Raw genomic sequence first — 25,642 nt, forward strand, 5'->3', positions numbered from 1 at the left:
GGACCACAGGACTGCGACTGGCACCAGAGAGGTGGCAGAAGAGGGATTCAGGCCAATATATATATTACTACAAAAATTGGAATATTTTTATTTAGGCTAGAGTTCAGTTTCATCTAAGTAATTATATTTTTCAAATGTTAGACAGAAAGTCCCTCTGCTGGCACGTGGGGTTGGTTTTTTTCAGACAGTTTTTCCAGACTCTGTTCATTCATTGGAGATGATAACACCTTGTGTTCAGTACAATCTGTGCTGAACAGGTGTCTCTTCTGTAATCACCTGTGTGCAGCCTTTCCCCATATCAAATGCAAGGTCAGGCTCCAAAGCTCCAAACTGGCAAGAGTTTTGACTGTTGTGAATTTCATAATAACATTAAAATTAGAGCTTGGAAAGTAATAGAATGTGCATAAGATTTCTGGGAAAATTCTTCCATACGCATGAGAGCGGGAAATCCATTCTGTCCCGGCTCTTGTCTCTCGGGTTCCCCGGGCTGATGAATGATGGTCGCTCTCTAAAACACCAGAACGAGTGTTGGAGGGTTGATTTGGTGTCACCACCACCACAGCGCCGAGGCCGCTGGGAATCCCGGCCCCTCTCCCAGCCGGGCCCAGCTCCTCCCTGCAAGCGCGCGCCGCCGCCCCGCGCAGTTCTGGCCCCGCGGAGCTCCCGTCGGCGGCTTCCAGCGCGGCCCCGGAAGCGGAAGGGGGAGCCGAGGCAGCGTGCGGAGATGGCGGCGCGCGGCGCGGCGAGGCGAGGGGCCGGCGCGGGGGGGACCCGCGGCACCGACCCGCAGGAGGAGCCGCCGCCGCCGCTGCAGGCCGTGCTAGTCGCCGACAGCTTCAACCGCCGCTTCTTCCCGATCTCCAAAGACCGCCCGCGGGTGAGAACTTGCCCGCTGCCGCCCGCGGAAAGGTCCCGGTCCCCCGGTCCTGGGCGACAGCGATGGTCGCGCCGTGTCCTGCCCTGAGAGCCCGGGGTGTGCCGGGCCGAGGCGAGGGCCCCTCGGCGGGTGCTGTCGGGCCCCGGAGCTGGGGCTGTTCCCTCAGCCGCGGCTTTTCCTGCCTCCCCTCACGCTGAGGAGGCATCTGACGAGTTCTCCTCGCTTGTAAGAGTTTGTATCTCCCGCTGGTGGGGCAGCGAGGACCTTATCGTGGCGTTTATGCTGTTTGGTCTTCCGTATGGCAAGGCAAAACCGAGCTGTTTGATTTTTGTCTGTCTCCCGTGCAGGAGGGGCAGCGAGCTTGGCAAGCTTGTTTCTGACAGCGGAAATAAGCAAAATCCTTGTTCTCGCCAGCAGCAATGGGTAAAAGAACATGGTTAGAAAAATGAATGGGAAAAGTACTTTAATTATCCAAACCAGCAGGCTGTATGTTAAAGGAAAGAGCACTTCTGGAGAGTTTAGGTCTGAACAATTACCTTTACCTTATTTGCTGATTAAGTGTTTGTGGTGGTCATAATTATACACGCAAGCTCAGGCCTGAAACAAAGCATCACCAAAAATGAATTAAAGAATAGTATGAGATCACTTGGTTGTGAATCAGTAACTTGGTTTAAAAGGGTGGCTTGAATCCTAAGTCAATGGAATGCTCTCTTCACTTTAGATTGGGGGGGTTCCCCTTCTGTAATTCTGGACGCTCATTTTTCTTGTGGCTTAATCATTCATGTCCGACGGGTTTTTCTTGAAGCAGTTAAAGTCTGAGTCAGGGAATCAACACTCTGGAGTTTCTTTCTTCTAGTCTCTCTCATTTATCTGGGCCTTGTTGAAGAGTTTGGTGTGTGATAACTTCATTTTTTTAATGCTCTTCTCTCTGAAGCGGGGATCTGCTGCTATAAAAGACCAGAAACAAGTTCTTGCTGTTCAGATCAACTCTAAAAAATTTTGCTAAAAGATGGTGGAGCTATTGCTAGTGTGGTTTTTCTGGTACTACTGATGATATTATATCTTCAAGTTGGAAGGGGCTGTTGCTGGTATTGAGGTATAGGGCGTTTGTTCAGATATCTATGAGGGGGTTTTTGTTTTCTTTTTTAGGCTCTTTTACCTATGGCAAATGTGGCCATGATTGACTATACCTTGGAGTTCCTGACAGCAACTGGAGTGGAAGAAACCTTTGTTTTCTGCTGCTGGAAGTCAGCTGAGATAAAAGAGCATTTACTGTAAGAAACTTTTCTTCTTTTTAGCTTTATCGTAGAAAGGATTCTTCTATTCTCCGAGAAGCCTCAGAGGTCTCACTAATTCTTCTGATGAAAATTGTGTGCAAGAGATTGCCTTTCAGCAGTTGTCTCCTAGCACGTGTCAAAAGACCACTTTTCATGGAATCTTAGAACAGAATCATAGAATGGTCTGGGTTGGAAGGGACCTTTTAAAGGTCACCTAGTCCAACTCTCTGTAATGAGCAAGAACACCTTCAATCAGATCAGGTTGCTCAGAGTCCCATCCAGCCTGCCCGTGAATGTTTCCAGGAATGGGGCATCCACTACCTCCCTGGGCGACCTCTTCCAGTGTTTCACCACCCTCACTGTGAAAAATTTCTCCCATATACCCAGTCTAAATCTATCCTCCCTTAGTTTAAAAACATCACCCCTTGTCCTGTCACAACAGGCTTTGCTAAAAAGTCTATCCCCATCTTTCTTACAGGCCCACTTTAGGTACTGGAAGGCTGCTATAAGGTCTCCCTAGAGTCTGCTTTTGTCCAGGCTAAGCAACCCCAAATCCCTCAGTCTGTCCTTCTTGTAGGAGGAGTGCTCCAACCCTCTCATCATTTTCATGGCCGTTCTCTGGACCTTCTGCAACAGCTCCATGTCCCTCCTGTGCTGAGGGCTCCTGAGCTGGACACAGTACAGTCCAGAGCTGAACGCAGTAATTTTTCCTGTGAAGAAACGTGGTTGTGCAGTGTATTAAAAGCATTGAGTGTTTTGGGACTGCATTTATATTGGCATTTAACTCTTGTCTAAAGGCAGGGCTTTCTTCTGGGTAGCCATGTAAATTGGAGTACTGCCCTTTGCATTGCGCCTTGTCTTGGTATGCCACGCAGCACATAGAAACAGCTCTCTTGTCACCCTTGCCTCTGCATGCTGCAGGTCCGTAAAAGCTAGAGAAAAGCATGCAGTCTTTTCCCTGTCTGAGGTGCTGCTTTCCAAGAAAAAAAGTTTGTTGTGTGCAATTTTTCCTTCTCCTTTGTCAAAACTTGGCTTGCAATGATGTTAGTTTCTGAACTTTCCATAAGTTACAGTGTCCAAGTCTAACCCTCTTCAGTTCCTCTGCTGTGTGCAAATGAGCATACCGAAGCCTATCAATAGCTCCTTATAATATGATTCTCCTTGCATTCCATTATGGACATGGTATGCACTGGGTCACTGTATCCTGAATGTTCTCTGTAGAAATATCCTATTTATGCCTTCCTGACACATTTTTCACCTTACAGAAAATCCAAGTGGTGCCGCCATACCTCTCCCAACACGGTGCGCTTTGTGACTTCTGACCTGTACCGCTCCCTTGGTGACGTGCTACGAGATGTTGATGCCAAGTCTCTTGTTCGTTCTGACTTCATTCTCGTCACTGGAGATGTGGTGTCCAATTTGAATATATCCAGAGCCCTGGAAGAGCATAAGTAGGTGTTGAAAGGAGCGTATACTCACCTGGTGTGCTGAGCCGCTGCGCTTTAATTCTCTGAAGACTGATTTTAAAGTTCTGCCATTCTCTTTCAGGTTGCGTCGTAAGATGGAAAAAAATGTTTCTGTGATGACGATGATATTCAAGGAGTCCTCACCTGGTCATCATGCCAGGTGCAAAGAGGATGACATTGTCATTGCTATGGACGGTGCCACAAACCGCGTCCTTCACTACCAGAGAACCCAGGGGCTGAAACGCTTCCGTTTTCCTATGGTGCGTCTGCAACCTGGCAGGTGGAAAAGGGCTGCAGTAGTGAAGCAGCCCACACGAAGGAGTTCCTCCTTGAGTGAGGGCTGGGGAACTGTGCTCGCTGCTTCTATTGGAGGAGCAGATGATGGGAGATAGCTCCTTATAAACGGGCTTATTTTTCCTTTAACTTTTATTTGAGGCTCAGTAAAATTGTGCTGGGACACACGTGTTCAGGACTTACTTCAGAGTTTGAAGACAGGGCAGACGTATTTTAGAATCATAGAATAACCAGGTTGGAAGAGACCTACCGGATCATCAAGTCCAACCATTCCTATCAAACACTAAACCATGCCCCTTAGCACCTCATCCACCCATGCCTTAAGCACCTCCAGGGAAGGTGACTCAACCACCTCCCTGGGCAGCCTCTGCCAGTGCCCAATGACCCTTTCTGTGAAAATTTTTTTCCTAATGTCCAGCCTAAACCTCCTCTGGTGGAGCTTGAGGCCATTCCCTCTCGTCCTGTCCCCCGTCAACTGGGAGAAGAGGCCAGCACCCTCCTCTCTACAACCTTCTTTCAGGTAGTTGTAGAGAGCAATGAGGTCTCCCCTCAGCCTCCTCTTCTCAAGGCTAAACAACCCCAGCTCTCTCAGCCATTCCTCGTAAGGCAGTTTTTGAATTTATTTGATTCCTTTTCTCCATGTGAAAGGAGGGAGGTGGATGATTTATACTGTTGCAAAGATTCCCAAATTGGCATGTAGATACCACTGTTATCCAGGGGAATAAGAGCAGGTGCAAGGAGCAGTACCTCCTGTTACCTCTGCCTGTGCTGTTCGCCTGAAGAGGTTATGGGGTCTACTAATAATGTAGTAAATGCTCTGTAAATGTCTGTGGAGGCACTTTTCTCCAGTGGCATAAATGGACTTTTTCCATCTCGGAACCGAAACTGTGATTATGTGGCATTTTCATCCCCAGATCAGTAGATTATTTTTCACTTTCAAATGATAGCACAAATTGATGTATGAAACCAGAAAGGAAAAAAAAATCAAACAAAAAAACACCCCTCAACTCACAGCTGTAGAAATCCACAAGGGGTATGGAAGCTATGAATATTGCATTTTGATTTATTAATGTTCTTTGTATGTTTGTAGCTCCCAGCATCAAAGGTAAGGAGCCTCATGGAGGAAAAGTGGTTGTTTGAAATAGAAGCTGTTGCTTGGAGAGCTGCACTGTGTAAGGGTGAGGGCAGTCTCTGCTCACTGACACACTGCTCTGCATGACCAGGCTGTGCCTGCTAAGCCCATGTCTCATTGTAGATTGTAGATTCCTCTGATCTTCAGAGCTTCAGCTGGTTTCATAATTCAATCAATACTGCCCCAGGATTGTAGAAGGCTCTTGGGATGTGGTACTGTGTGAGGCGCTCAGATCGTCTGATTTTTTTTCCTCTTTCAGAGCCTGTTCCAGAACTCTATTGAGAATGTTGAGGTGCGTCATGACTTGCTGGATTGTCACATAAGCATCTGTTCTCCACAGGTGAGACCTGCCTTTATGAGGGTCCAGATTTCAATCTGCATTGCTCTGTTGGTGCTGCTGGTGTGCAGGTGTGCATGTGGCCTGAGTGTACTCAGTTTGAAAACTAGAACTCCCAGTTGTGCTCAGTCTGTATCTGGCATCCACTGCTCAAGCCCAGGCAGAACTAGATGGTGGATGCATCAGTAGGCTGCCTGATTTGGCACAGGATGAAACTGTTGAGGAAAGTAAGCAATTTCACTTCACGCGTAGTAGCATCTGTGGAGCAGAGTTGATGGCTGTGCTATCGAAAAGTGTCAGTGCTTGTAAGGTGGTGCCATGTTAGGGTAACATCCAGGCTTATTGCAGCCTAGGCTTGATAACGTCTCTTCCACGTCTGAAAAAGCTGGTCTGTAGCCTTCCTTTGGAAGTGAAACTACAAAGCGAGGCTGGGTTGATTGCTTGGAAGTGCTAAAGCAATGTTTTGCCCCTTCTGAAAACCAGAATTTGTTTGTAGTCTCTGTTAGGAGGAGGAGGTGGGAAGGTTAACACTTCTAGCAGAAGGAATCAAAGCTTTATTCAAGGCAAGAGCATCACTCTCCTATACTGTATAGCTCAGCCCTCTGAGAACCACTGACCTGCCATTAATTGTCTGGCTTCCCTGGCAACATTTTCTGCTAACTGTGTTATCTCCTTGTATTTTATTCGTGGCAGGTGGCTGAGCTGTTCACTGACAATTTTGACTACCAGACACGAGATGACTTTGTGCGCGGTCTGTTGGTGAATGAGGAGGTAAGGAGAGAGTTAGTACAAAAGAGATCCTATCACCTTGCATTAGAGAATTTTCTGACGCACTTCTGCTTGTCTCCCAGGTCCTGGGGAACCAGATCCACATGCATGTAACAACAGAAGAGTATGGGGCCCATATATGCAACCTGCTAATGTACGAAGCTGTCTGCTCTGACATCATCCGGCGCTGGGTTTATCCTTTAACTCCGGAAATGAACTTCACTGATGACAAGAACCAGAGTTACACCCATTCTAAACACAACATTTACCGTGGAGTGGACGTTAGCCTTGGCCACGGCAGCGTGCTGCAAGAGAATGTGCTCATTGGCCAGGGAACAGTCATCGGCAGCAACTGCTCCATAACAAGCAGCGTTATTGGGCAGAACTGCAGGATAGGTGAGTACAAGGATGGGAGACCTGCAGGCCTTGCCAGGCAAGGGCTCAAGTTATTGAGATTTAGTTTTTAAAGTGCATTAGGCTCTGAGAGAGGATGATAGGTGCGTACTGATGAACTTGTAATGGGAAGAAATGAGAAAAGCTTGGTTTTCCAGCAGAGGAAATATATTAAATTTTTCAGGGTGCGTAATGATACTAAAAGATGGAACACGTTTAATGCAAATAAGTTGTTCCAGCAGTCGAAATAATGTGACCTTCACTAATCTAGAGTTATCACCCACCAAAATCTTGTAAATGAGGGACATCTGTCCCTGTTTTTGTGAGCTGCCTAGTACTCCTTTGTCCTAGTCTTGGCTGGATTTTTTTGTAATTTGGCTGTATTTGTGCAAAATCAAGCTATCAGTTCTTACCGCTTACTTGTTACATCTCTGTAGAGAGCAAAATAGTACTTTAGCTTTCAGTAAAAAGTGACTGTAGGCCTCTAAGACCAATTTTTGCCTTTCTTTAAACATCCATCATGCATCAAGGGCATTGGGATTCAATAAGGTGCTTTCTAGTAATCTCAGCAGTGTGGGAGAGCAGCAGACTGCCTTGCTCAACATATTTGTGCTTGGTGATGTATATATAACAGGTGATAAAGTCATTTTGGATGGAGCTTTTGTCTGGGACAAAGTACACATAGCAGATAACGTGGAGATCTGCCATTCTGTTATCTGTGATGAAGCTGAAGTGAAGGAGAAAGTAAAGCTAAAGCCCCGCTGTGTCCTCTCCTCTCAGGTGAGCTGTACTTACGGCTGTTCCATTTTTTGCATTTTTTTGGCTGGTTACTAGACCATACTAGAATACAAGACTGCTCCAAGCCTTTTTGCAGAGGTGGGGGATACGCTACTGCTAACAGTCCTTTTCTGTGGTTAGGGTAGCGTGGTGTGTGATCTAGCAGTGCTGATATCTTTGGTTATACTTGTTAGTGTATAGCGTGTCTGGAGCAGCAGCAATCAGGGTGTTTCTTCGTTAAGATATGTTGCACGTATTTGCAGGTAGTAGTAGGTCCTGGAATCACTCTTTCTGAGGGCACAGTGATCTCTCTGCACCCACCAGATGAGGAGGAAGAGGATGATGACCAGTTCAGTGATGATTCTGGTGTGAACAAGGAGGAAAGCAAAGTGAAACTGAAAGGTATGTGAGTCTCTGGTTCCATGTGCTCAGACTATGCAGAAGGCTTTGCCTTTTGGATTTTTTAAGGGGTTTTCGCTTCTCCAATCTAGACTCTTGCAGTGCCAGGCTGGAGCTTAGTGGTGAATTCAGCTTGGAACATGTGTGTTTTGAGTAGACAAGCAATGATATTCAGCTCAAGTTGGACATTCAGCTCAAGTACCTCAGTACCCCAGTATTAAACTATTTGGAAATGCAGCTATTTTCCGTTTTTCTTAGAGTAAGAGCCTTGCAGGAAACAATAAGCTGAAATTGGAAGAGATGTTTGGTTCAAGGCAGGTTGCAAGATCTATGTCCTTGTACTTGGACTGTGTCCAAGGACATTGTCCTTGAGAAATAGTGTTTCTACCAGTCTGGGTTTGTCGAGGGATCTAAACGTCGTCAGCTGAACATTGCTGCTGTCGGGACAAGTAGGCCAGTCACTTGTCAAGGCAAATGAGAAAATAAAAGCTAAAATCCATATGCATCTGCAGGAGTCGCAGCTCTCTCTTGATGAAGGATATTTAGGGGCAGTAAAATGCAGGTTATACCACTCTATTTCAGGTTTGCCTGTAAGCAAATCAAGTACATCTTCCTCCTGATCACCATTCCTTTTTCAGGTTACAACAAAAAGGATGTGGGCTCAGAGGGCAGAGGCTATCTCTGGAAAGCAGATGACAAGAATGAAGAGGATGAAGAAGAGCAGAGACAAAGCCTATGGGGTGAGGAAAAGTTTACTGTAGTCACCTGGGGATGGACAGACAGACCTGTGTCGGGGAAACTGGCTGACTGCAATGCTGATAATTGTCTAGAGTAAGACCTGGCCTTTGTGAAGCAAACTGGCCCCAGATAATATGGGGGGGGGGGGGGGGCAAGATGAGAGGTGAAAGCAGGCAATGGACCATATTTTCTCTCTCCCTGTGCTCTGTGGAAGGTGGTTATTATATCTTTGACTTGCGCTAACACACAGAGCTGTCTGCTGTGAGTGGCACACTATAGGATACCAGGCCTTGCCTTAGAAGGAATATGCTTTGGTAATTCCGGCTCCTGCTGGCTTTCTTCCTACTACTGACAGTGTCTGCTGACATCGTTCCATTATGAGTCAGCAGTCTGCACAAAACACATTTGCTTCCATCCCTGTCCTTTTGTCTGCTCACAGACTCTTAAAAAGTCCCAGTATCGTAGTGCTATCTGTAGCATCCCCTCTGCAGCAAATCTTATCTGGACCTGTAAGTCCTTCCTTGCAATGACAGATAGTTGCTGACTTGGTTGAGAAGTCCCTGGCACACCTGGTTCCTCACATGTATGGCAGCTGCGTCTTTTGAGTGTTGAATGCTGTGTCTTCTTCATCAGGCCCGGCTGTGTATTCAGAGGAAGAGAGCGAGTCCGACAGCGACCTGAGCATGGGCTCTGAGGAGCCAGACAGTCGGGCAGCATCTCCTCAGCTGGATGACATCAAAGGTGAGAGATGGGGCTGTTAAGAAGTATGGTGAATCTGCAGATGATGCAGTGAGTGTGAGATTTGTGGTGCTTTCTCTAAGTATATTGGAAAAATTGTGGGTGTCTGTATTGTGTTTGTTTCCTGACTTCAATTCCTGCATTTTCTAGAGTTCTTTAATATTCCCTGTATAGCTGTTGTGTTAGCCCAAGGCAACCAAGGCTGAGAAGCAAAGCAAAGATCCTCTGTCTTTCTCCCGCCTGATCACTGGGCCTTCATGAAAGTGACCTCCCTGAGCTGTCTGTTGAAATGACAGTGTCATTGCCTAAACTCAAAGATCGTGTGGAAGTCCAGCAGTTTCCCCGTGTGGACAGCTTGCTGCTGTAATTGTACTGGAGACTTAAATGTCCTTGTAGTAGCTGCCTCTTTTGGCAGATATGTTTTGGTTTTTTGTTTTGTTATATTAAGCTTACCTGTATTGAAAGGGGTTCAAACCAAATTGGCTAAGAAAGCCTTTTCCACTTTAAAATATCTTCTCAAAGGAAGTTAAATCAATACATTTTAAGTTTGATTTCACACCTTTAGAGGAAGATGAAGTTTGTCTGAATAGGAAAGGCTAGATTGTGAAAGTATAATAAAAACTCTGCTCTAAAGGGTTGCAGAGGTAAATAGCTTTGTACTGATTTGTATGGATGGATCAGTGATATCTAGTAGGTCATCTTTGTCTCCTCTGTTTGAATTATACTCCACTGTTAATAGTTGATGTGGGTTTGTGCCAGCTTATAGAGAACCAACGGTCGTCTGTGTCAGAACACTTCTTTTGCCAAGGGTATCGTTTCTTCAGTAATGAACAGTTTGAAGAATCTGTGCTATTCCCTCTCCTGTCTAACTACCTGTCCTTTCTTTCATTAGTTTTCCAGAATGAGGTTCTGGGTACATTACAGAGGGGTGAAGAAGAAAACATTTCCTGTGACAACCTGGTCCTGGAAATCAACTCCCTAAAGTGAGTGTTCCCTTAGGGATGCTGGGTTTTATGCTGAACGGCTGTGTTTGACAGTGGATCTAGAAAGAAGAGGTGAAACGGTGTGAATGCACATGTTTGATTGTTAAACATTTATTTATCAATATAGAGCATGAGAAATGCAGATTAGGGATCCTGACTGAATGACAACAGGAACTGATGGAGTGCACCAGCTGCATCTGTAGCATCCTCAGTGGTTAGGCTTTTCCTGCCCCAGTTCCGTAACAGGAAGATTGAATTGCTATTAAGTAACTGTGGACTGAAGAGAGCAAGCCAGTTTTTGGCTCCGGCTGCCTCTAAGTTCATGCAGGGGCTGCTGCTTTGCACATTGCAACATCAGCCGGCTGCCTACAGCTGGGGCTGTGCTGTGATGTGGCACATCCACTCTGTTTTTACAGCAGCAAGTCTAGAATGCATAATCAGAGTGCCTTTTACCTAGTTATTTCTCAGATACAAACCTGTTTCTCTTCTTTTACGCAACCTTATTCCTATAGCACTCTAGTAAATGTGACGGTGCTGGTCCTGCAGCAGCTTGTTCCACTGTGATAGCAGTTTTCAGGGCTTGTAGGCTTATGAAGGGCCTGATGCAATGCAGGGTGGTTTTACTGCTTGAATAGTTGTAAACCCAACCAAATAAATAAAAAGCAAGGCTGGAAGATGAAAATCAGTTTTTTCTGCTATATCTCTGGGAAGAGCCACAGTCTGCAAAGACCAGATAGAATGAAATGTTGGGAGTTTTTGCCTTTTTCTTTGCAGGTATGCATATAACATTGGCTTGAAGGAGATGATGCAGGTGCTCAGTAAAGTGATCCTGGAGTTCCCACTGCAGCAGCTGGATGCAAACCTGGACTCCCAGAACTATTTCTCAGCGTTACTTCCAGTGAGTCCTGCTCCATCTGACTCTTCTTTGTCCTTGCCTCCTAGTGTGTAGGGGTCTGCCTGGATGCCCCAGGTAGTTCCTGGATGAAAAGTCTTTTTGATTAAGCCTGAGGCCACTTGAACTCCTTGAGTTTGTCAGCCTCTTTGTCTTCTATAGAAATAACAGTGAACTAAAACTATTGTACCTGCTTGACAGAACTCAGCTTAGACTATAGGTGTGGGAGCTCTACTTCAGTACCTGCGGTTGTCTCCGTTTCTTGAGTGTGACTGTAGAAGAGAAAAGAGGGGGATTGTTAGAGATATCTTTACAGGCTTGCATTCCAGGAACCCAGTTCTAATCCATCATAAGCCCTGTCCCTGAAGCAGCAGGGAGTGCTCCTCTTCCTCTCCCAGGGATCCTTTCCAAGGTCTTACTTGTCTGCATACTGTAACTGGTACCAATTTTATTCAGCCGAGTGCAAAGGCACGATATTGTTGTCTTAGAGACACATCAGAATTCTGTATCTTTGTTTAAAGAGAGACAGCTTGTATAATTGGATGGGAGCAATTGCTATTTCCTGACTTAAGGAAGACAAAATAAGAAGCAGGCAATCTTATCTTAGTGGGTTTGTTGATCCACTCCAAAGCTGTTGTAGTATTTTCCTCTTTGCTGTAGCCCATTTACGTATTTGAGTTGGCAAGCTCTACAGGTTATGAAGGTGCTCTTTAAGAGTGAGTGGATCTGACGTGCTTGGGAAGGACTTGTTTACTATTTTTAAGAAGGTGGAGCTAAAGGGGAACACTAGACATTCTGAAAATCCTTTTTCTGTGGAAGTGTAGCCAGTTCTCTGCAGAACTGCTTTATGTTTCTCATGCTCTTTGTAGCTCAACTCTGGCTATGACTTGCTGAAAGAAGATGGGTTGCTTGTGTAAGTGTGGTGGTAGAGCAGTCCCAGACACCTCAGGAGGGGAAATTGTGGAAATGCCACAGTTATGATGTATGGTTTGACTTGAAACCACAGTGTGTGCTCTGAAGTGCTGGCCCCTGAGCATGAAGCTCCTAACTGTTGCAGCAATTTTAGGAGATACGTGTCCGGTAAAGGATATGCCTGTGGGTATTTTTTAGGTGAAATATTGAGGCATGAGAGAAAGAGTTATCCAGTTTGATGTATGTCAGGGATCTCGTTCGGCTCTTGTACAAGTTGTAGAGAACAGACGGTACAGAAAACCAGACCTTTCCTAGAGCCATAGACATGATTTGAGTGAATGTGGCTGAAGCTGCTGATAAGCTGAAAGCTGTGCTTCTGTTGTCACTGAAGCAGCATAAAACGAGATTGTGCACGTGAGGTTGTCTAAAGGGACCAGGGAAGGCCATATAGCAGCCACATGTGCCGCAGAGATTTGGGTTTCTGTCAGGGAGCCGTACTCTTCTGTAACACCATGCAAGTCAACACAACATGGGATCATTTATCCAGGGACCAAATGGATCTCTGCTCTCACTGAAGTAATTTGTGGTGATCAGCACAGATGCTGCTATGGTGTAACAGGTGGGAATTATAGTGGTGTCAAGACTGTCCTTCTGGCAAAGAAAAGTGGACTACAAGCCTCTCTGAAGTTTAAGTTGATACAGCATCACTGACCAGATCTGATGAAAAATGAATTGACCTGTCAGAGGAAATTAATTGCTTTTTCCAGACTGTAGACTGTTTTGAGGAGTTACCCATGTAGAGTCAAAGCTTGGGAAGTTATGATTTTGCCCATGGGTGTCTTTGCAAGGTACCTCTTCACATTTTTCAGTCTTTTATTCAATCTAAAATAATTGCAAGCTTCTAATTGCCCTGTATGTACTTTAATGAAACTCTCCAAACAACCTCTCTGTTCATGCAGGCTCAAAGGTGTGTTTTCATGAGGGGCTCTGTGGGGCTGAGCTCTGCTGTCCAGTTAACAGTACAGTGCACGTTCTTGACCTGAGATAGTGTATTTTAAATTCTTTCCCTTTCCCAACAACAGGCATACTGGATTGAGTCCTTATGTTGTGGGTGTTTATAGCTCTGCTTTCTTTATAAATTACTTGCTTTCAGAAACTCAATAGCTTCTGGTTAGAATTGTGCCTACTTATGATTTAAAAACAGTAACAGAAAAGTATTACAAAATATTTCTTAGCCTGGAAGGAACTTAGGAATAGCTTTGCTACATTTGAGGTGAAGAATTCTGAAGGATAATGAAAATGCAGAAGATGGTTGTAGAGGAGGGAAGAGTGTTCAGGATTAAGCCTTTTGCTAAAGGCTAAAATACTTTCTGGAAATAAGCCACGCAACCCTCAGCTTTTTGTTGTGATACCATGATGACTAGGATCATTCCGCTGTTACTGCTGTCCCTTGAGCCGGTCGATGTACTGCTATACTGATTGTTTTGTTTGTACTAATCCCCTTAGTTTCTGCTTGGATCATGCAAATTCCAGCATGGCTGCATAGCAAATGTGTCTGAAGAGGTGGTGGAGTGGAGTGCTATAGAGCAGTTGAGCACTGTTTCCTAGTACAGGCTACCTCAGGTAGTCCACACTAGCTTGAATTCCAGCTGTGCCCTGTGTGCAGGAGCTCACTCTCTGGCAGGGCTACTGCCTGTTAGCAATTCTGAATAGAATAATGTTGATTAACCCTCAGTGTAGGTGACGCAGAGCTGCTTCATCACATCCCAAGCCTCCTCAGATTATCTGTTTCCTTTCATATCTCATCTGTTTTGTTCTGTAAGGAGACGTTATTGAGGGCACAGAAAAACAGTATATCTGTACTAGCATGGCAGGGATGTTGTTGCTGGAATGCCTGCTGTTGAATGAATCCATTTGAAAAAGACATGGAACTCTGATTTAACTTCCTACAATGTTTTTGTAGGGTGGTCTGGTCATGATGTGGCGAATGAGGAATTTTTCTCTCTTATCCTAGTTCTGATGCCTTTAAAAATTGTTATGGACAGGGTTGTAAGTATGTTTGTTACCTCCTACCCAGAGTCGGGCCAGTCTGTGCTGTTTTGCAGAGCTTTCACTGCTACTTGCTCTCCAGATACTCATGAGTGAAAGAGCTGTGGGGACTCTGCCAGAAATACTGTTTGAAGAGGCAGCACTGAAATCATTCAACTAAAGTTTTCATAAAAAATAAGCCTTGGAGGAGAGAACTGAGTTCAGCTAATAGTGTAACAATTTCTTACCCATCATCCTTCCCACCCATTCCTTGAAGCTGATTCCAGAACACAAACAACCCTGTAGGTACACTGCAAATGCGTAACTTGCGCTTAGCGGCTGCTCTGCTGCATTCCTGTTTTAAGGGTGGCTATTTTGCACTGTCCATTTCTACTCAGCTGGTAATTATCATTATCCCGGTGCTATCTTTTTCCCCCCTTTTTTTTTTTATTTGCTCTTCTGCTTTGAAAGAAGGTTCACTGAAATGTCAGCTGGTCTGTGGGGAAGGTTTGAGTAGCATGTACGTACCTCGCCTAACTAGTCCAAAGTGATTTTATTTGAGTACCAGACTCAGTTAAACACATTTATTATGGTAATCTAGTACTCAGTCCAGAGAGACAAAACGAAGAAAGCTAACGGATGTTCTCAAAGCTGCTTAGTAAAACCAGCTCACACCTGCATATGTGAGAATTAGTAGCACCTCATAGACAGAGTGGGGCAAATATGTTAAGTGGTCAACTGAACTGTCTCTCAAAATGCTTCCCTGGGCCAATTTCATAGTGCAAGACAGCTGAGAAACAGGGTTGAGTGCACATATCCATCTCATAGCTCAAGAACTCTGCCTCTTGTTTTTCACTGCAGCTGTTGAAGAACTGGACTCCATTGTTTAAGAACTACATAAAACGGGCGTCAGATCACTTGAATGCCTTAATTGCCATTGAGGAATTCTTCCTGGAACATGACAGTCTCTGCACATCAATAGCTAAAGTAAGTATCCACTCCCAACTCCGAGGACTTGTTTTTGCTAGATTTATGGTGAAATGCATGCTGTTTGCACCACCAGCTTGCCTGCTTTAGAGGAGAGAGAACTTTGGGGTCTCAGTGGAGAGGGTGTATAGAAAATCCATCTATAACAATTGCTTTAAAAAAAGTCTGCCTGTGCCTCTCTGGGAGCACAGCTGAGGGTAAGTATTAATTACCAGCATGCAGCTTGAAGGCAGCTATTATTTTGCAGCTTCTAACCTGGATGCCCTGGTTGTGTGACACTGGAAGAGGCTTGGCTAGAGGCTTGCTTTAGGAAGAGCTTTACTACTTCTGCCTCTCCTTGGTCCCTGGAATCCAACTGCCAAACTGTTTATCTTGCTTTAGAGTGCAGACCGATCAAAGCTGGGAATAAGGGTGGGATTTCTTATTCAGGCTCAGCTAGTTATGAAACTGAGAATAAAGGGGAGCTGACGTGTGGCTTATTACCTATCTCCCCACTTCTAAGAGTTTTCAGTATATTCCTCCTGACCCTCCTTCACAAATATTTTGTCCCTGAATTCTTTCTGCCCTATTACACTGAAAACATTTGAACAGGATCACAAGTCATTTCTTTAGCAGAATCTCAGGAAGGCCTTGTCTATTTTGGAGGAGCTCTTCTAGAGCCTGCTTAACTCTTGGTTCCTCAAAAAAGAGAAATCCTAACTTCTGCTACCAGTGCTTCTGGCCAGTGGCTAAGTACTTAGTATGAACTGGAGCCAAAAGCGTTCAGTTTGGTGAGCCAAAGCGTCCTTGAATTACAGCAATTGTTTGGCATGTGTCCATTGTTCTAGGGGCCTGGGTTTCCCTGGAGGCTGAGAATTGAAGTGACACTTTATATTTGGAGTTGGCAGCCAGCTTTGTCAGTGGTCTGCCGCAAGGAGACTGACTGAACACAAAGGCACCCTGAGAAAACAAGATTGTTGTCTTATCCTTGCTGCACTGGGCAGAAGTTTGAGCTGGTGAATGACCAATTGCTTTGACACCAGCCATAAGGCAGTTTTAAGAGAAAAAAAGCAGGAAGAGGGAGCCTGGGGCAGGACTGGATGGATTCATACTCTTCTCTGCACATCACAGTTGTGTGTATGTGGCCCTGCATAAGAATTGCTTGTTAGATCTCCTTTGTGGATGGGGTTTGGGATGCTTTAAAAAGAGAACTTCAGTAACATGTTGAACTGACATCCTCTATGGCCCTTTGTTGCTCACAGCCCTCAATCGTATCCTGCATCAACAGAGCTGAAGCTGATTGGGCTTGAACTTTGGCTTGTTATGTTCCGTAGCATCTAACTGTCAAGAACGTAAGGCTTGGTAGGAGAAGCACAGTTATTTTTAACAATAAAAGCAAAATGAAGCAGGCTGGGTGCTTTCTGTTGAAGATGGAGCTGGGGGATATGTTATGTGCAGACTTTATGCTTGGACATGAGCTAGCCCCAAAATATTTTATAGAGAGCCCTGCTGCTCTTTTCTAATCAATGCAGGTGTTGATGACATTTTACCAGCTGGAAATCCTGGAAGAAGATGTAATTCTCAATTGGTTCTCTTTGCGGGACACGTCTGACAAGGGAAAGCAGCTTCGTAAAAACCAGCGGGTGAGTTCCAAAGTTGTTTAAAGAGGGTGGGGAGTGGAGGAAAAGAGAGAGACAACAGCTGCTAAAAGACACTGTGAGTGGAGTTCAGTGCCCCTGTTGCCTTCTGTGGTGCAGCTGCCATCACGTGGTAGGCCTGTTATGCACTAGTGCAGTGAACACTGAGCAACACAACTTTGTTCTCCAGAGCAGACATATCCGTGTGTACTGCCATAGTCATCTGGTTAGGATGAGAAACGGAGGTAGTAGGAGAGGGAGGTTGTTTTCGGTGGGCTCTCTGTAGCATTGAGGCCAGCACTTTCTGGAGTAGCTGCACAGCTTCTTTAAGCCAACACCCATTTGAAATGGGCTTTAGGCCAATGCCCTGTGTGCTGGCCCCATGCGATTCCTTTGAAGCTTCCATTCCTGGCTCACCAGTCTCTTCACAGATATTTCTAAGTGTTTGCTGTACTGAGTGGTTTTGTTTGGCTTGCGTTGCAAGGAGCATATAAACTTTCCCCTTCCATCAGGCACAACTTTGTGCTGCAGTTTGGCTGAGCCGTTCCAGTCCTCCTCCCTGGATCTGGAAGAGGAGCAGGGGAAAAAATGCCATCTCTGATGAACTCAGACTTTGTTTAAAACCTTTGCGAAGTCAGCTCTTAATATAAGTCAGCAATGTTTTCAGCTGCTTATTTGAGCCCGGTTGAAAATTGTCTTCTTATAGCAATTTCTCAGGGAGGAGGTTTCTCCCAGCAGTTTTCCTAACATGTCTTTGCTCAGGTGCAGATGTCATCTCTTCTTCCTCAAGGTCTAGAAAACTCTTAAACTTTTGTCTTTTTGCTGAATGTTGTGGGGATTGTCTGAGTGAAGAATTGCTCCCTCGGGAATTTTATGAGTCTGGGTTTGTCCATGGCATCCCAGTTGTTTTTCATCTAAGTTTTTGTCTCTCTTCACTCAATCTGCCTATTTTCTTCTCTCCTAGAAACACTCTTTCTTGTGCCTGATTGTGGTGCTCACTGACAACAGTGTAGTTGTTGAGAGTTCCCAGCATCTGTTTGGTGTCACTTGTTACCCAGTTACATTTCATTCTCTCCACAGCTCCAGAAGTTTATCCAGTGGCTGGAGGAGGCAGAGGAAGAGTCGTCTGATGGCGACCAAGACTGACACAGTGGCTTGAGCTGAGAAGAGGCACTCTCACTGCCTTTCTGGGCCGAGTGGGCAGGGCAAGGCCAGTGCCAGTGCATGGTGTGGATGTGGGGCCTGACATCAAAGTGACTGACAATCCCATCATTAATTAAGTTGTGTTCCCAACTTTGCCACTTCCCTCCCTCCCTCACTTGCCCAGTGGCAGCTTGTGTTGGATGGTTGCAGCCCAGTGTAAAAACCATAAGGGAAAAGCAGGAGGTGGTGATATGTAGAATCCGTCTGGAGCCTGGATATGATATACTATAAGCTGTCTTTTGGGAGGTCCTTTTTACTAATACAAAGGGAGTAAATGGATGCAAATGTATACAACACCCTTATAAATCTAACCGTTGGGATTGTGGAAGAATGGTCATACAGCTAAGTTATTTGGAGTCATTGTTGCTTCTGGAGTTAAGAGAACTCCTGCTGAAGGGACACTGGCAAGGTTGGTAATAGGAGTGTGTGGGTTAGGCTATGAAATGCAGGACTGGGAATCGGGAGTTCCCATGCCTGGAGAAGATGCAGTTGTCTGGGGATGCCCAAGGCATTTTGCAGCCTAGAAGGCACTTCTGTGATCTTTCCAAAAGGGAAAGTCTCTTGCCATCTGCCATGCTAGGATCTAACACAAGGTTGCCCAGTAGAGTTGGTGAACCCTTGTGTTTCTCCCTTCTGTGAAACCAGGGATGATATGCACTGGGTTTCTCTGTGGGGGTTGGTTAAAAGTGAATGTGCACTGGCCAGTGAAATGCTGTATGGATCACTACATCTTAGGTGTGATCTCTCTTGTCTGTGCCCCTGGCTTTGCAGGCACATTTTAGAAAAGTATGATTATTTTCTTTTTTTTAAAAAAAGGGAACAGAGAAGCCTGGCTCCTCCTGCTGCATCAGCTACACTTGTGTTTCACTTGTGGGGCACTGGTTGCACCAGGGGCTATAAGGAGGAGGCAAGTTACTAAGTTCTCCTCCACCGTGAAAAGGAGTAAATGGGGTTTCCTTCAGCAGCACATGCTTTGCGTTTCCACATGATTTCTGTTATACGAGCTTGCTTACTTCATGTCCTTTTATTTATTTGAAAACTTTCCTTCCCTCAGACTGCAGGGAAAGAGCTGCAAACCCACTGCAGAGTTCAACAGCCATGGAGCAGCTTGGCATGCAGCAGGGAAGAGCGTGCCTCTGGCACTTTGCCAGCACAGAAAATGTGTAGCAGCAGTAAGGCCTTTAAGAATAGCTTTCTTGGAAGTGCCACTTTGCTGTGCTCTTTTCTGCTCTCAAAGAGCTAAAAAGGCACAGTGAGAATCAGCTTGTGCTCACAGGTGGGTTGTTTGTTGGATGTGCTGACCTTGCCTCTGCCCCTTCAGGAGGAGCATGGAATAAATCCTTTGCTGGGAAAAATGCACTGTAGCTGCCCACTCAGGATATTTACTTGGCCGTTCCGTGGTACCACAGTTGTCAGTGAGGGGACAGCATTAGATGCTGGAGAGCAGGGATACCGCCTCTTAAAAACGGATGTTTAGGCAGGGCGATCTTGTGCACTCATACTATCAGTCACCAGGATTGTGCATAAACGTGCTTGTTTTCTGACATTGCAAACTCAGTCTTGTAAATGTTGGGGAAATGGTATCTGGATTTTCTGTATCTGCCAATATTTAATTCAGGGAGCAAATAAAATCTATCCTGGTGTTACCGGCTTGTTTGCTTAGTTTAACTTCAAGTTGTCTGTCTCCAGTTGTGGCACAAGTTTGAGCAGGGCCTAACAGATAAGCTGAATACCTCATTGCTACTTTTTCCTCAAGAGACATAAGGACATAATAGGAAAGCAGGAAATCAGCACACGGTTGAATTGGTATAAATGTTCAGTGATAACTCATCAGCTCACTGCTTATGAGTAGAGAAGATTTTATTAGAACTTTGGAACTTGGAATTCTGAAATGTGTGACGTCTGGTTTTGTAGTTGCCAAGATGAGCCTTAAATCCTATGAAACCTGATATTCTTTGCCATGATGAGAATATGTGGGAATATTGGCTGTTGGGCACTGCATCATGTTCTCCTAATGCTGGGGAGTAAGAACTGGTGCAGAGGAGGAAGCACAGCTGCAGAACTCCTAGGGAAAACCTTTACAAAATACCTGCAAAACTTGGTAATTTTAAATCTCCTTGGACATCTTAGGTGTTTGGGGTCTTTTTCTTTTATAATGGCTTAAACTATAGGTTTAACCTGTAGTAGTTCTGTAAATGGCTCAGTTTTGTCATTATTCTTTGTGCCAACTAGCAGTTCTACATCTGTTTTTTTCCACGTTCCTTCCTCCTTTGCTTTGTAATAGCCAACTTCTTCACATGAGCTGCTCTCTTACCCGGCATTAAGATCAAGGGGAGATTGTTATTCTGTGACCAAATATCCTTACCGTTCCTGGCCTTGGTGGGTTGGTTTTACAGGTGCTGAGAACAGAGTAGGGAAGAGCAGACAAAGTAGGGCACTTGATATTCTCCACAGAGTTCAGGCACGGTGCAGTATTCCTATGGGCAGGGAAATGCATACTTCTTAAAGGAGCATTAATTGCATTGTTAACATATAGGATGGGGTTGATGCTTTCTGTTGCTTTCAGTCAAGATCTGTATTTGGTTGGAAGACTGGAAATATCTTGGGAGCAACCATGACTCTGCAATCGCTGCTATTCGTCTTTTTTAGCAATGTAAGCAGCAAGTACGCTTTTCTAAAGCCATAGTAGTCAAGCTGTCTGACTTCCCATCAGACATGGATGTATAGGTGCCACTTGGTGTCCCTGTATCAAACCTGTAATTTCAGTTAACAATAGTCCACCTTTTAGAAAAAGATTAAAGCTTTTTATTGCTTAAAGGTGTAAGTGATGGAACTTGGAAGTAGAGTCACCTCTGGTTTGGGCTGTTCAGAGATGCACCAAAATTCCTGGAGCCTGTTTGCTCTACAAGGAGAAGCAATGCTATCAGTGTTGCAATTTTTAGATGTAGACATAAACCAACAGACCAGAAACTCTTCTTTGTAGGCATAGAGTGCTCAGCACAATCCCCTACTGCTGCTTTCTTTGGCTCTGTGTTCTTAACCTCCATTCATTAAGAGTGAGACATACTTCACAAGCCCCCTGCGAGCAGTTAAGTCACTTTATCAGTTGAGTCTATATTGCTTGGCCTGCTTTAAAAGAAAAGGCAGCTGCAGCAATGAGATTTCATCTACTCCCACCCTGTGGGTGTGTGGCACCCCTCCTCTGGGCTGCGTGTGCGCCCTTGGGAGCTCAGCACTTCAGAAATTTGCCTTTTTGGTGTTGAATGCCTACAATACTGGCTCCAGGGTGTAGCCACAGTTGTGCTGGGAGGTGAGCAAGAGAGTGGGTCCAACTTTCAGGGCACGAGATGTTGCAGAAAGACTTTAGGGTTGACACAATAAGAAGCAGCTTAAACTAAACTTTTCCATTCCTGACTTGGACTCTTCTTGTGAGGTATACTGGCTTTTACCACAGCTCTGAGCATGAGGAAGTGAATCTTAGAAGAGCTGATGTGGAAATGTGGGAGAGCCTCACACCTCTCATCACTTCTGCTTAACTGAAGTCTTCCCTTGATTATTTTTTTTAACCTCAGATTCTTCCCCCTGCCTAGCAATGCTGCCCAGATAATTGGTAGGAATGCCTACAGGACTCTTTCACACTCAAGGAGGCTATCTTGCTCACACCTGCCCACCAGCCTGAGGATCTTGGCTCTGTTCCCTTTCAAATCTCTCTGGCTCCTGTTCCTACAGCCGGTGAGTCTGGTGCTGAGGGCTGGTGATGCAGGCTCATGTTATGGTTCTTCCTCTGCGTTTGTTCTTTCTAATCCAGGATGGTTCAAGGCAGTTCTTGCCCTTTCTAGCGGTGGGTGTTCCCCACGCTCTGTCCACCCCAGCTCTGCTCTTGGCAACAGCTCCAGGAAACTACTGATGGAGACAGTTCCTTGGCACCCCTTGGGTGCTGGTGAGGTGTCCAGAGGGGAAGCCAGCTTGCCCCAGACTGCTGCGGTGCAGAGGCAAGTCCTAGGGCTGGGGTCACAGTGCTGGTGGCTGTAGGTAAGAAAGCAATAGGATCCAGAGAGAGAGAGGAAGGGGAAGATGTCATAGAGCCAAGGGACTGTCGGACCTGCTGTGTGCACAGTTGAAGAGGCTATGGTACATGGAAATGAGGGCGCTCATGAAGAGCAGAGGAGGGAGTCTACTTGGTGAGGAAATGAGGCTGGGAACTTGAAGGGACACTGCAGTGACCAGTGCCTGAATATGAAGGTTGGCTGTTGAATGATAAGGGGTTTGGAGGGAAGCCACAGCTGGAGAGGAACTGGGGACGGAGTCCCTGTGTGGGGTTGCCATCGTAGACAGAATACCTGGAGTTTAGAGATGTCTGGATGTGGGAGAGTGGGATGTACCTTGCGTTCTACAAGCTGTACTCGAGGGGCACGTTGTTCTATGAGGAGTATGGGGAAGGGTGGGAGGTGCGAGAAAAGGGAGCGGCAGAGATGGGAGGCCTGGAGTTGGGTTTGTGAGAAGCAGTGGAGGCTGTGGGATATGGGAGCATGCGTGGCACAAGGAATGAACCCGTTTGTGAAGCAGCGGGGGGGCGGATGTGCGAGGGGAGCACATGCTCCCATATGTGGGTGCACGGCAGCTATGAGCGGGAACGTGGGTGCCTGGGGAGCGTGGGCCGTGTGTGAGGGGATGCTCGAAGTACTGGGCTGTTTGTGAGGGGATGGGGATGGATCCAAACCATCCAAACGGCGAGGGAGGCAGGCACCCAGGCCGGGAGCACAGCGGGCAGGGGAGGGAGGACGGGGGCCGGGGTGGGTCAGTTCCTGCTGTGGGAATGGGGTCAGATCCAGCTGAGGCCGGGGAGGGAGACAGATCCAGCTGTGTATAGGGAGGTGTCAGATCCAGCTGGGGGGGTTTCAGATCCAGCTGTGGATGGGTTAGTGTCATATCCAGCTGGGGGGGTCAGATCCGGCGGCGGGGCCGGGCCAGGGTCCCGGCGGACGCCGGTTCCGGTTCCGGGCGGGGCGGGCGGGGCCTGAGCGTGCGCGCTGCGCAGGCGGCGCGGCCCGAGAACAAGGGCCGGGGCCGGGTGGGGGGCGCGATGGCGGCGGCCGAGACCAAGATCATTTACCACCTGGACGAGCAGGAGACGCCGTACCTAGTGAAGCTGCCGATCCCGGCCGAGCGCGTCACCCTCGGCGACTTCAAGGGCCTCCTCAACCGCCCCAACTACAAGTTCTACTTCAAGTCCATGGACGACGACTTTGGGTGAGAGCAGGACCGCGGCCGCGGCATCTCCCGTGCCCTGCTGGGGAGGGGGAGCCGCCTGCCTCTCCTTTCCCTCTCTCCTTTCCTCTCTCCCCCCGTCTCTCCTTTCCTCTCTCCCCGCGTCTCTCCTTTCCTCTCTCCCCGCGTCTCTCCTTTCCTCTCTCCCCCCGTCTCTCCTTTCCTCTCTCCCCCCGTCTCTCCTTTCCTCTCTCCCCCCCGTCTCTCCTTTCCTCTCTCCCCCCATCTCTCTCCCCCCCATCTCCCCCTCCCCCCCCATCTCCCCCTCCCCCCCCATCTCCCCCTCCCCCCATCTCCCCCCCCCATCTCCCCCTCCCCCCATCTCCCCCCCCCATCTCCCCCCCCATCTCCCCCCCCCATCTCCCCCCCCCATCTCCCCCCCCCATCTCCCCCCCCCATCTCCCCCCTCTTTCCCCCATCTCCCCCCTCTTTCCCCCATCTCCCCCCTCTTTCCCCCATCTCCCCCCTCTTTCCCCCTCCCCCTCTCCCCCATCTCTCCTTCCCTGTCTCTCCCCCTGTGGGGATGGGGCCCCCCATTGTGCGGGGGATCCCTCGTGCACACCCCCAGTGACCTCGCCTAGTGAGCCCCTACCCACTCCCTCTGTGGGGCTGCTGGTCCCTGTTGTGCTGCCTCCTCCCCCTGAGCACCAGGGGAAGCCTCCTCCTGCTAACTGCTCTTCGGGGAGCTGGTGGCAGTCTCTGTGCCCTTTCTCTAGGGTGGCACCCCTGTGTCTGCTGGAAGCGCCTCAGAGGAGACCATTGTCCCATATGAGGATCACCCTCTCCCTGTGCCTGAGAGGATGCTTCCCATTGTACCCCACTGGGCAGGAGGTGTGTAGGGATGGCATTCCTCCACGTATCCTACTTGGAATTGTCATTCCCCATCTAAAGGGCCTGGACATCTCTCACTGTCGCTGCCTGGGATGGGTGCCCCTTGTTCCCCTTGCCAGGAGCAGGGGCAGTGTCCCCTCCATCACCCCTTCCTAGGGAGTAGATTTGGGGACAGTTTTTTTTTCTCCTACCATTCATTGTGGCAGCTTTCATCTGCATCTTATCTTTGCAAAGAGTGCGTTAAGGAGACCAGCTTTTTCCTCCCTTGCCTCCGTGGTGAAGGAGCGAGAGCCCTTCATGTGCTGCCTATCTCTGAGCAGGGGTGATGTACAAGACCTACTGTACCCACCTACGTGTCCCATCCACGTACTCAGTCTCTAGGATGGGTCTGTATGGAAGAGGGATGCAGCCCTGCCTTGCATTCATTCTCCTGCAGGGCAGCTTTCTTCTAGCATTGGTATCTTCATTGCTTCTTTTGTGATACCTTTTGGTTCCTTCCATCGCGTGTAGCTTCCCTCACCATCCATGGCAGTGAGGAGGTGTATTCTTCCCCTTGTTTGGGTGGTTGTACTGACTGATCTGGGTTGCTCCTCATGTCTCTTACCTTCATGAAGGCAGTGAGTGTTCTGGGGAGCAGGTACCATGTGAAGCTAGCTGTCTGTAAGACCCTTTGCCCCCACTCTGTTTTCTCCAGAGCCTTCCTACATCTGACTCTTCTCTAGCCTTTTTGAGGACCTCCGTTTCCTTTCTGGGAACATATGTTGTGGAAGCCAGGAGAAGCTGTGACCCTTTACCATTCCTAGCACTTTGATTTTTAAGAGTTGCATGATCCTCAGTCCTCTGGTCTCTTGCTCCCCTCTGAAGATTTACACTGGGTCTTGTGTATGAAGGCTGGCACTGCAAAACCCTTTTCCTCGTGTCTTCTTGTTGTGCCAGATGCTTCTCTAGGCTGTGATCTTGGCTTTTACCCTGTGTGGAACAGGGCTGGGCCTGTTTGAGGCTTGGATGGAGGTCAGTGTGGCTACCTCTGCAGGGGGTGCTCTCTCCTCTGCAGCCAAATCTTCCCAGTGCCCAGGTTCCCCTTAGCTTGGGAGGTGCCAACTTTCAGATGAGGCTTGAAATTTGGAGTCGCTCCTTTGACCACAGTCTGGAATGTTTTGCCTTCCTAAATTCCTCCTGACCCAGTGGAGAGCTTGAGTGCTCAGAAGTTTCCCTGTTCTCTGCAGGCAAATAGACATCTCTAGCCTTCATTTTCCATAAATTTCCTCAGGAATATCAGTTACCCACAGGTTGTGTTCTGTCCCTCAGCTGTTGAGTAGCGTTGGGTGCTATGAAACAGCTGCCTCTCCCTGTCTTGGAGGGGACTGTCTTCACTGGTGGGAGAAGTGAATTCTTCGCGCATGCTGTTTGTAAACAAATGCTTTGGGATCCTTTGAAATATTGTTCTTGAAGTGAATTCAAACTTATCTTGAATGAAACATTGCCATGTGGATGGGAGAGTGTCTGTGTAACTATAAACAAAATTTAGTAATAAATAGCAGTGTCTCGCATTGGGAAAAGGGGTCTGGTGGCAGCAAAGTTCTGTGCTGTGCCTTTTCATTCTCTGTTTCTTTAAGGCTCTATAAGAGGAGGCAGATGGTAGAGTAATGAAACTCAGCGATAAACTAGCATAGGGAGTTGTTGTGGATGCTAGGAGAGAGAAAGGAAAATCACTCAGGAAGACGCA

General features: G+C 47.1%; 2 protein-coding genes across 4 annotated transcripts in view; both read left to right on the top strand.

Moving 5' to 3' along the window:
* The first annotated feature begins 686 nt into the window (after positions 1–686).
* On the top strand, positions 687–19,465 carry EIF2B5 (eukaryotic translation initiation factor 2B subunit epsilon). Its single transcript, XM_069864413.1, has 16 exons — positions 687–877; positions 2,027–2,151; positions 3,420–3,605; positions 3,703–3,880; positions 5,306–5,386; positions 6,077–6,154; positions 6,235–6,547; positions 7,179–7,324; positions 7,585–7,723; positions 8,359–8,460; positions 9,092–9,199; positions 10,089–10,179; positions 10,954–11,077; positions 14,873–14,998; positions 16,510–16,620; positions 17,695–19,465. The coding sequence occupies exons 1-16, from the start codon at positions 725–727 to the stop codon at positions 17,758–17,760; spliced, it is 2,127 nt and encodes a 708-aa protein (XP_069720514.1). The 5' UTR covers positions 687–724; the 3' UTR covers positions 17,761–19,465.
* A 3,366-nt stretch (positions 19,466–22,831) lies between these two features.
* The window catches only part of DVL3 (dishevelled segment polarity protein 3), a 33,090-nt gene continuing 30,279 nt past the window's right edge, over positions 22,832–25,642 (top strand). For all 3 annotated transcript variants that reach the window (XM_069864479.1, XM_069864481.1, XM_069864480.1), the window contains exon 1: positions 22,832–23,067. In XM_069864479.1, the coding sequence (XP_069720580.1) occupies positions 22,901–23,067 (167 nt within the window). In that variant the 5' untranslated portion in view covers positions 22,832–22,900. The remainder of the gene's footprint in view (positions 23,068–25,642) is intronic.

Source organism: Phaenicophaeus curvirostris, chromosome 10 (assembly GCF_032191515.1).
Source record: "Phaenicophaeus curvirostris isolate KB17595 chromosome 10, BPBGC_Pcur_1.0, whole genome shotgun sequence".
In the NCBI taxonomy this organism is placed as follows: Eukaryota; Metazoa; Chordata; class Aves; order Cuculiformes; family Cuculidae; genus Phaenicophaeus; species Phaenicophaeus curvirostris.

What these genes read in the sequence shown, in the direction of transcription:
- EIF2B5 (XM_069864413.1), top strand. Translation starts at nt 725, where the DNA reads ATGGCGGCGCGCGGCGCGGCGAGGCGAGGGGCCGGCGCGGGGGGGACC. An exon ending in AGAGCCCTGGAAGAGCATAA is followed by an intron (nt 3,606 to 3,702) that starts GTAGGTGTTGAA and finishes ATTCTCTTTCAG; the next exon opens with GTTGCGTCGTAAGATGGAAA. An exon ending in TGGGCAGAACTGCAGGATAG is followed by an intron (nt 6,548 to 7,178) that starts GTGAGTACAAGG and finishes TATATATAACAG; the next exon opens with GTGATAAAGTCATTTTGGAT.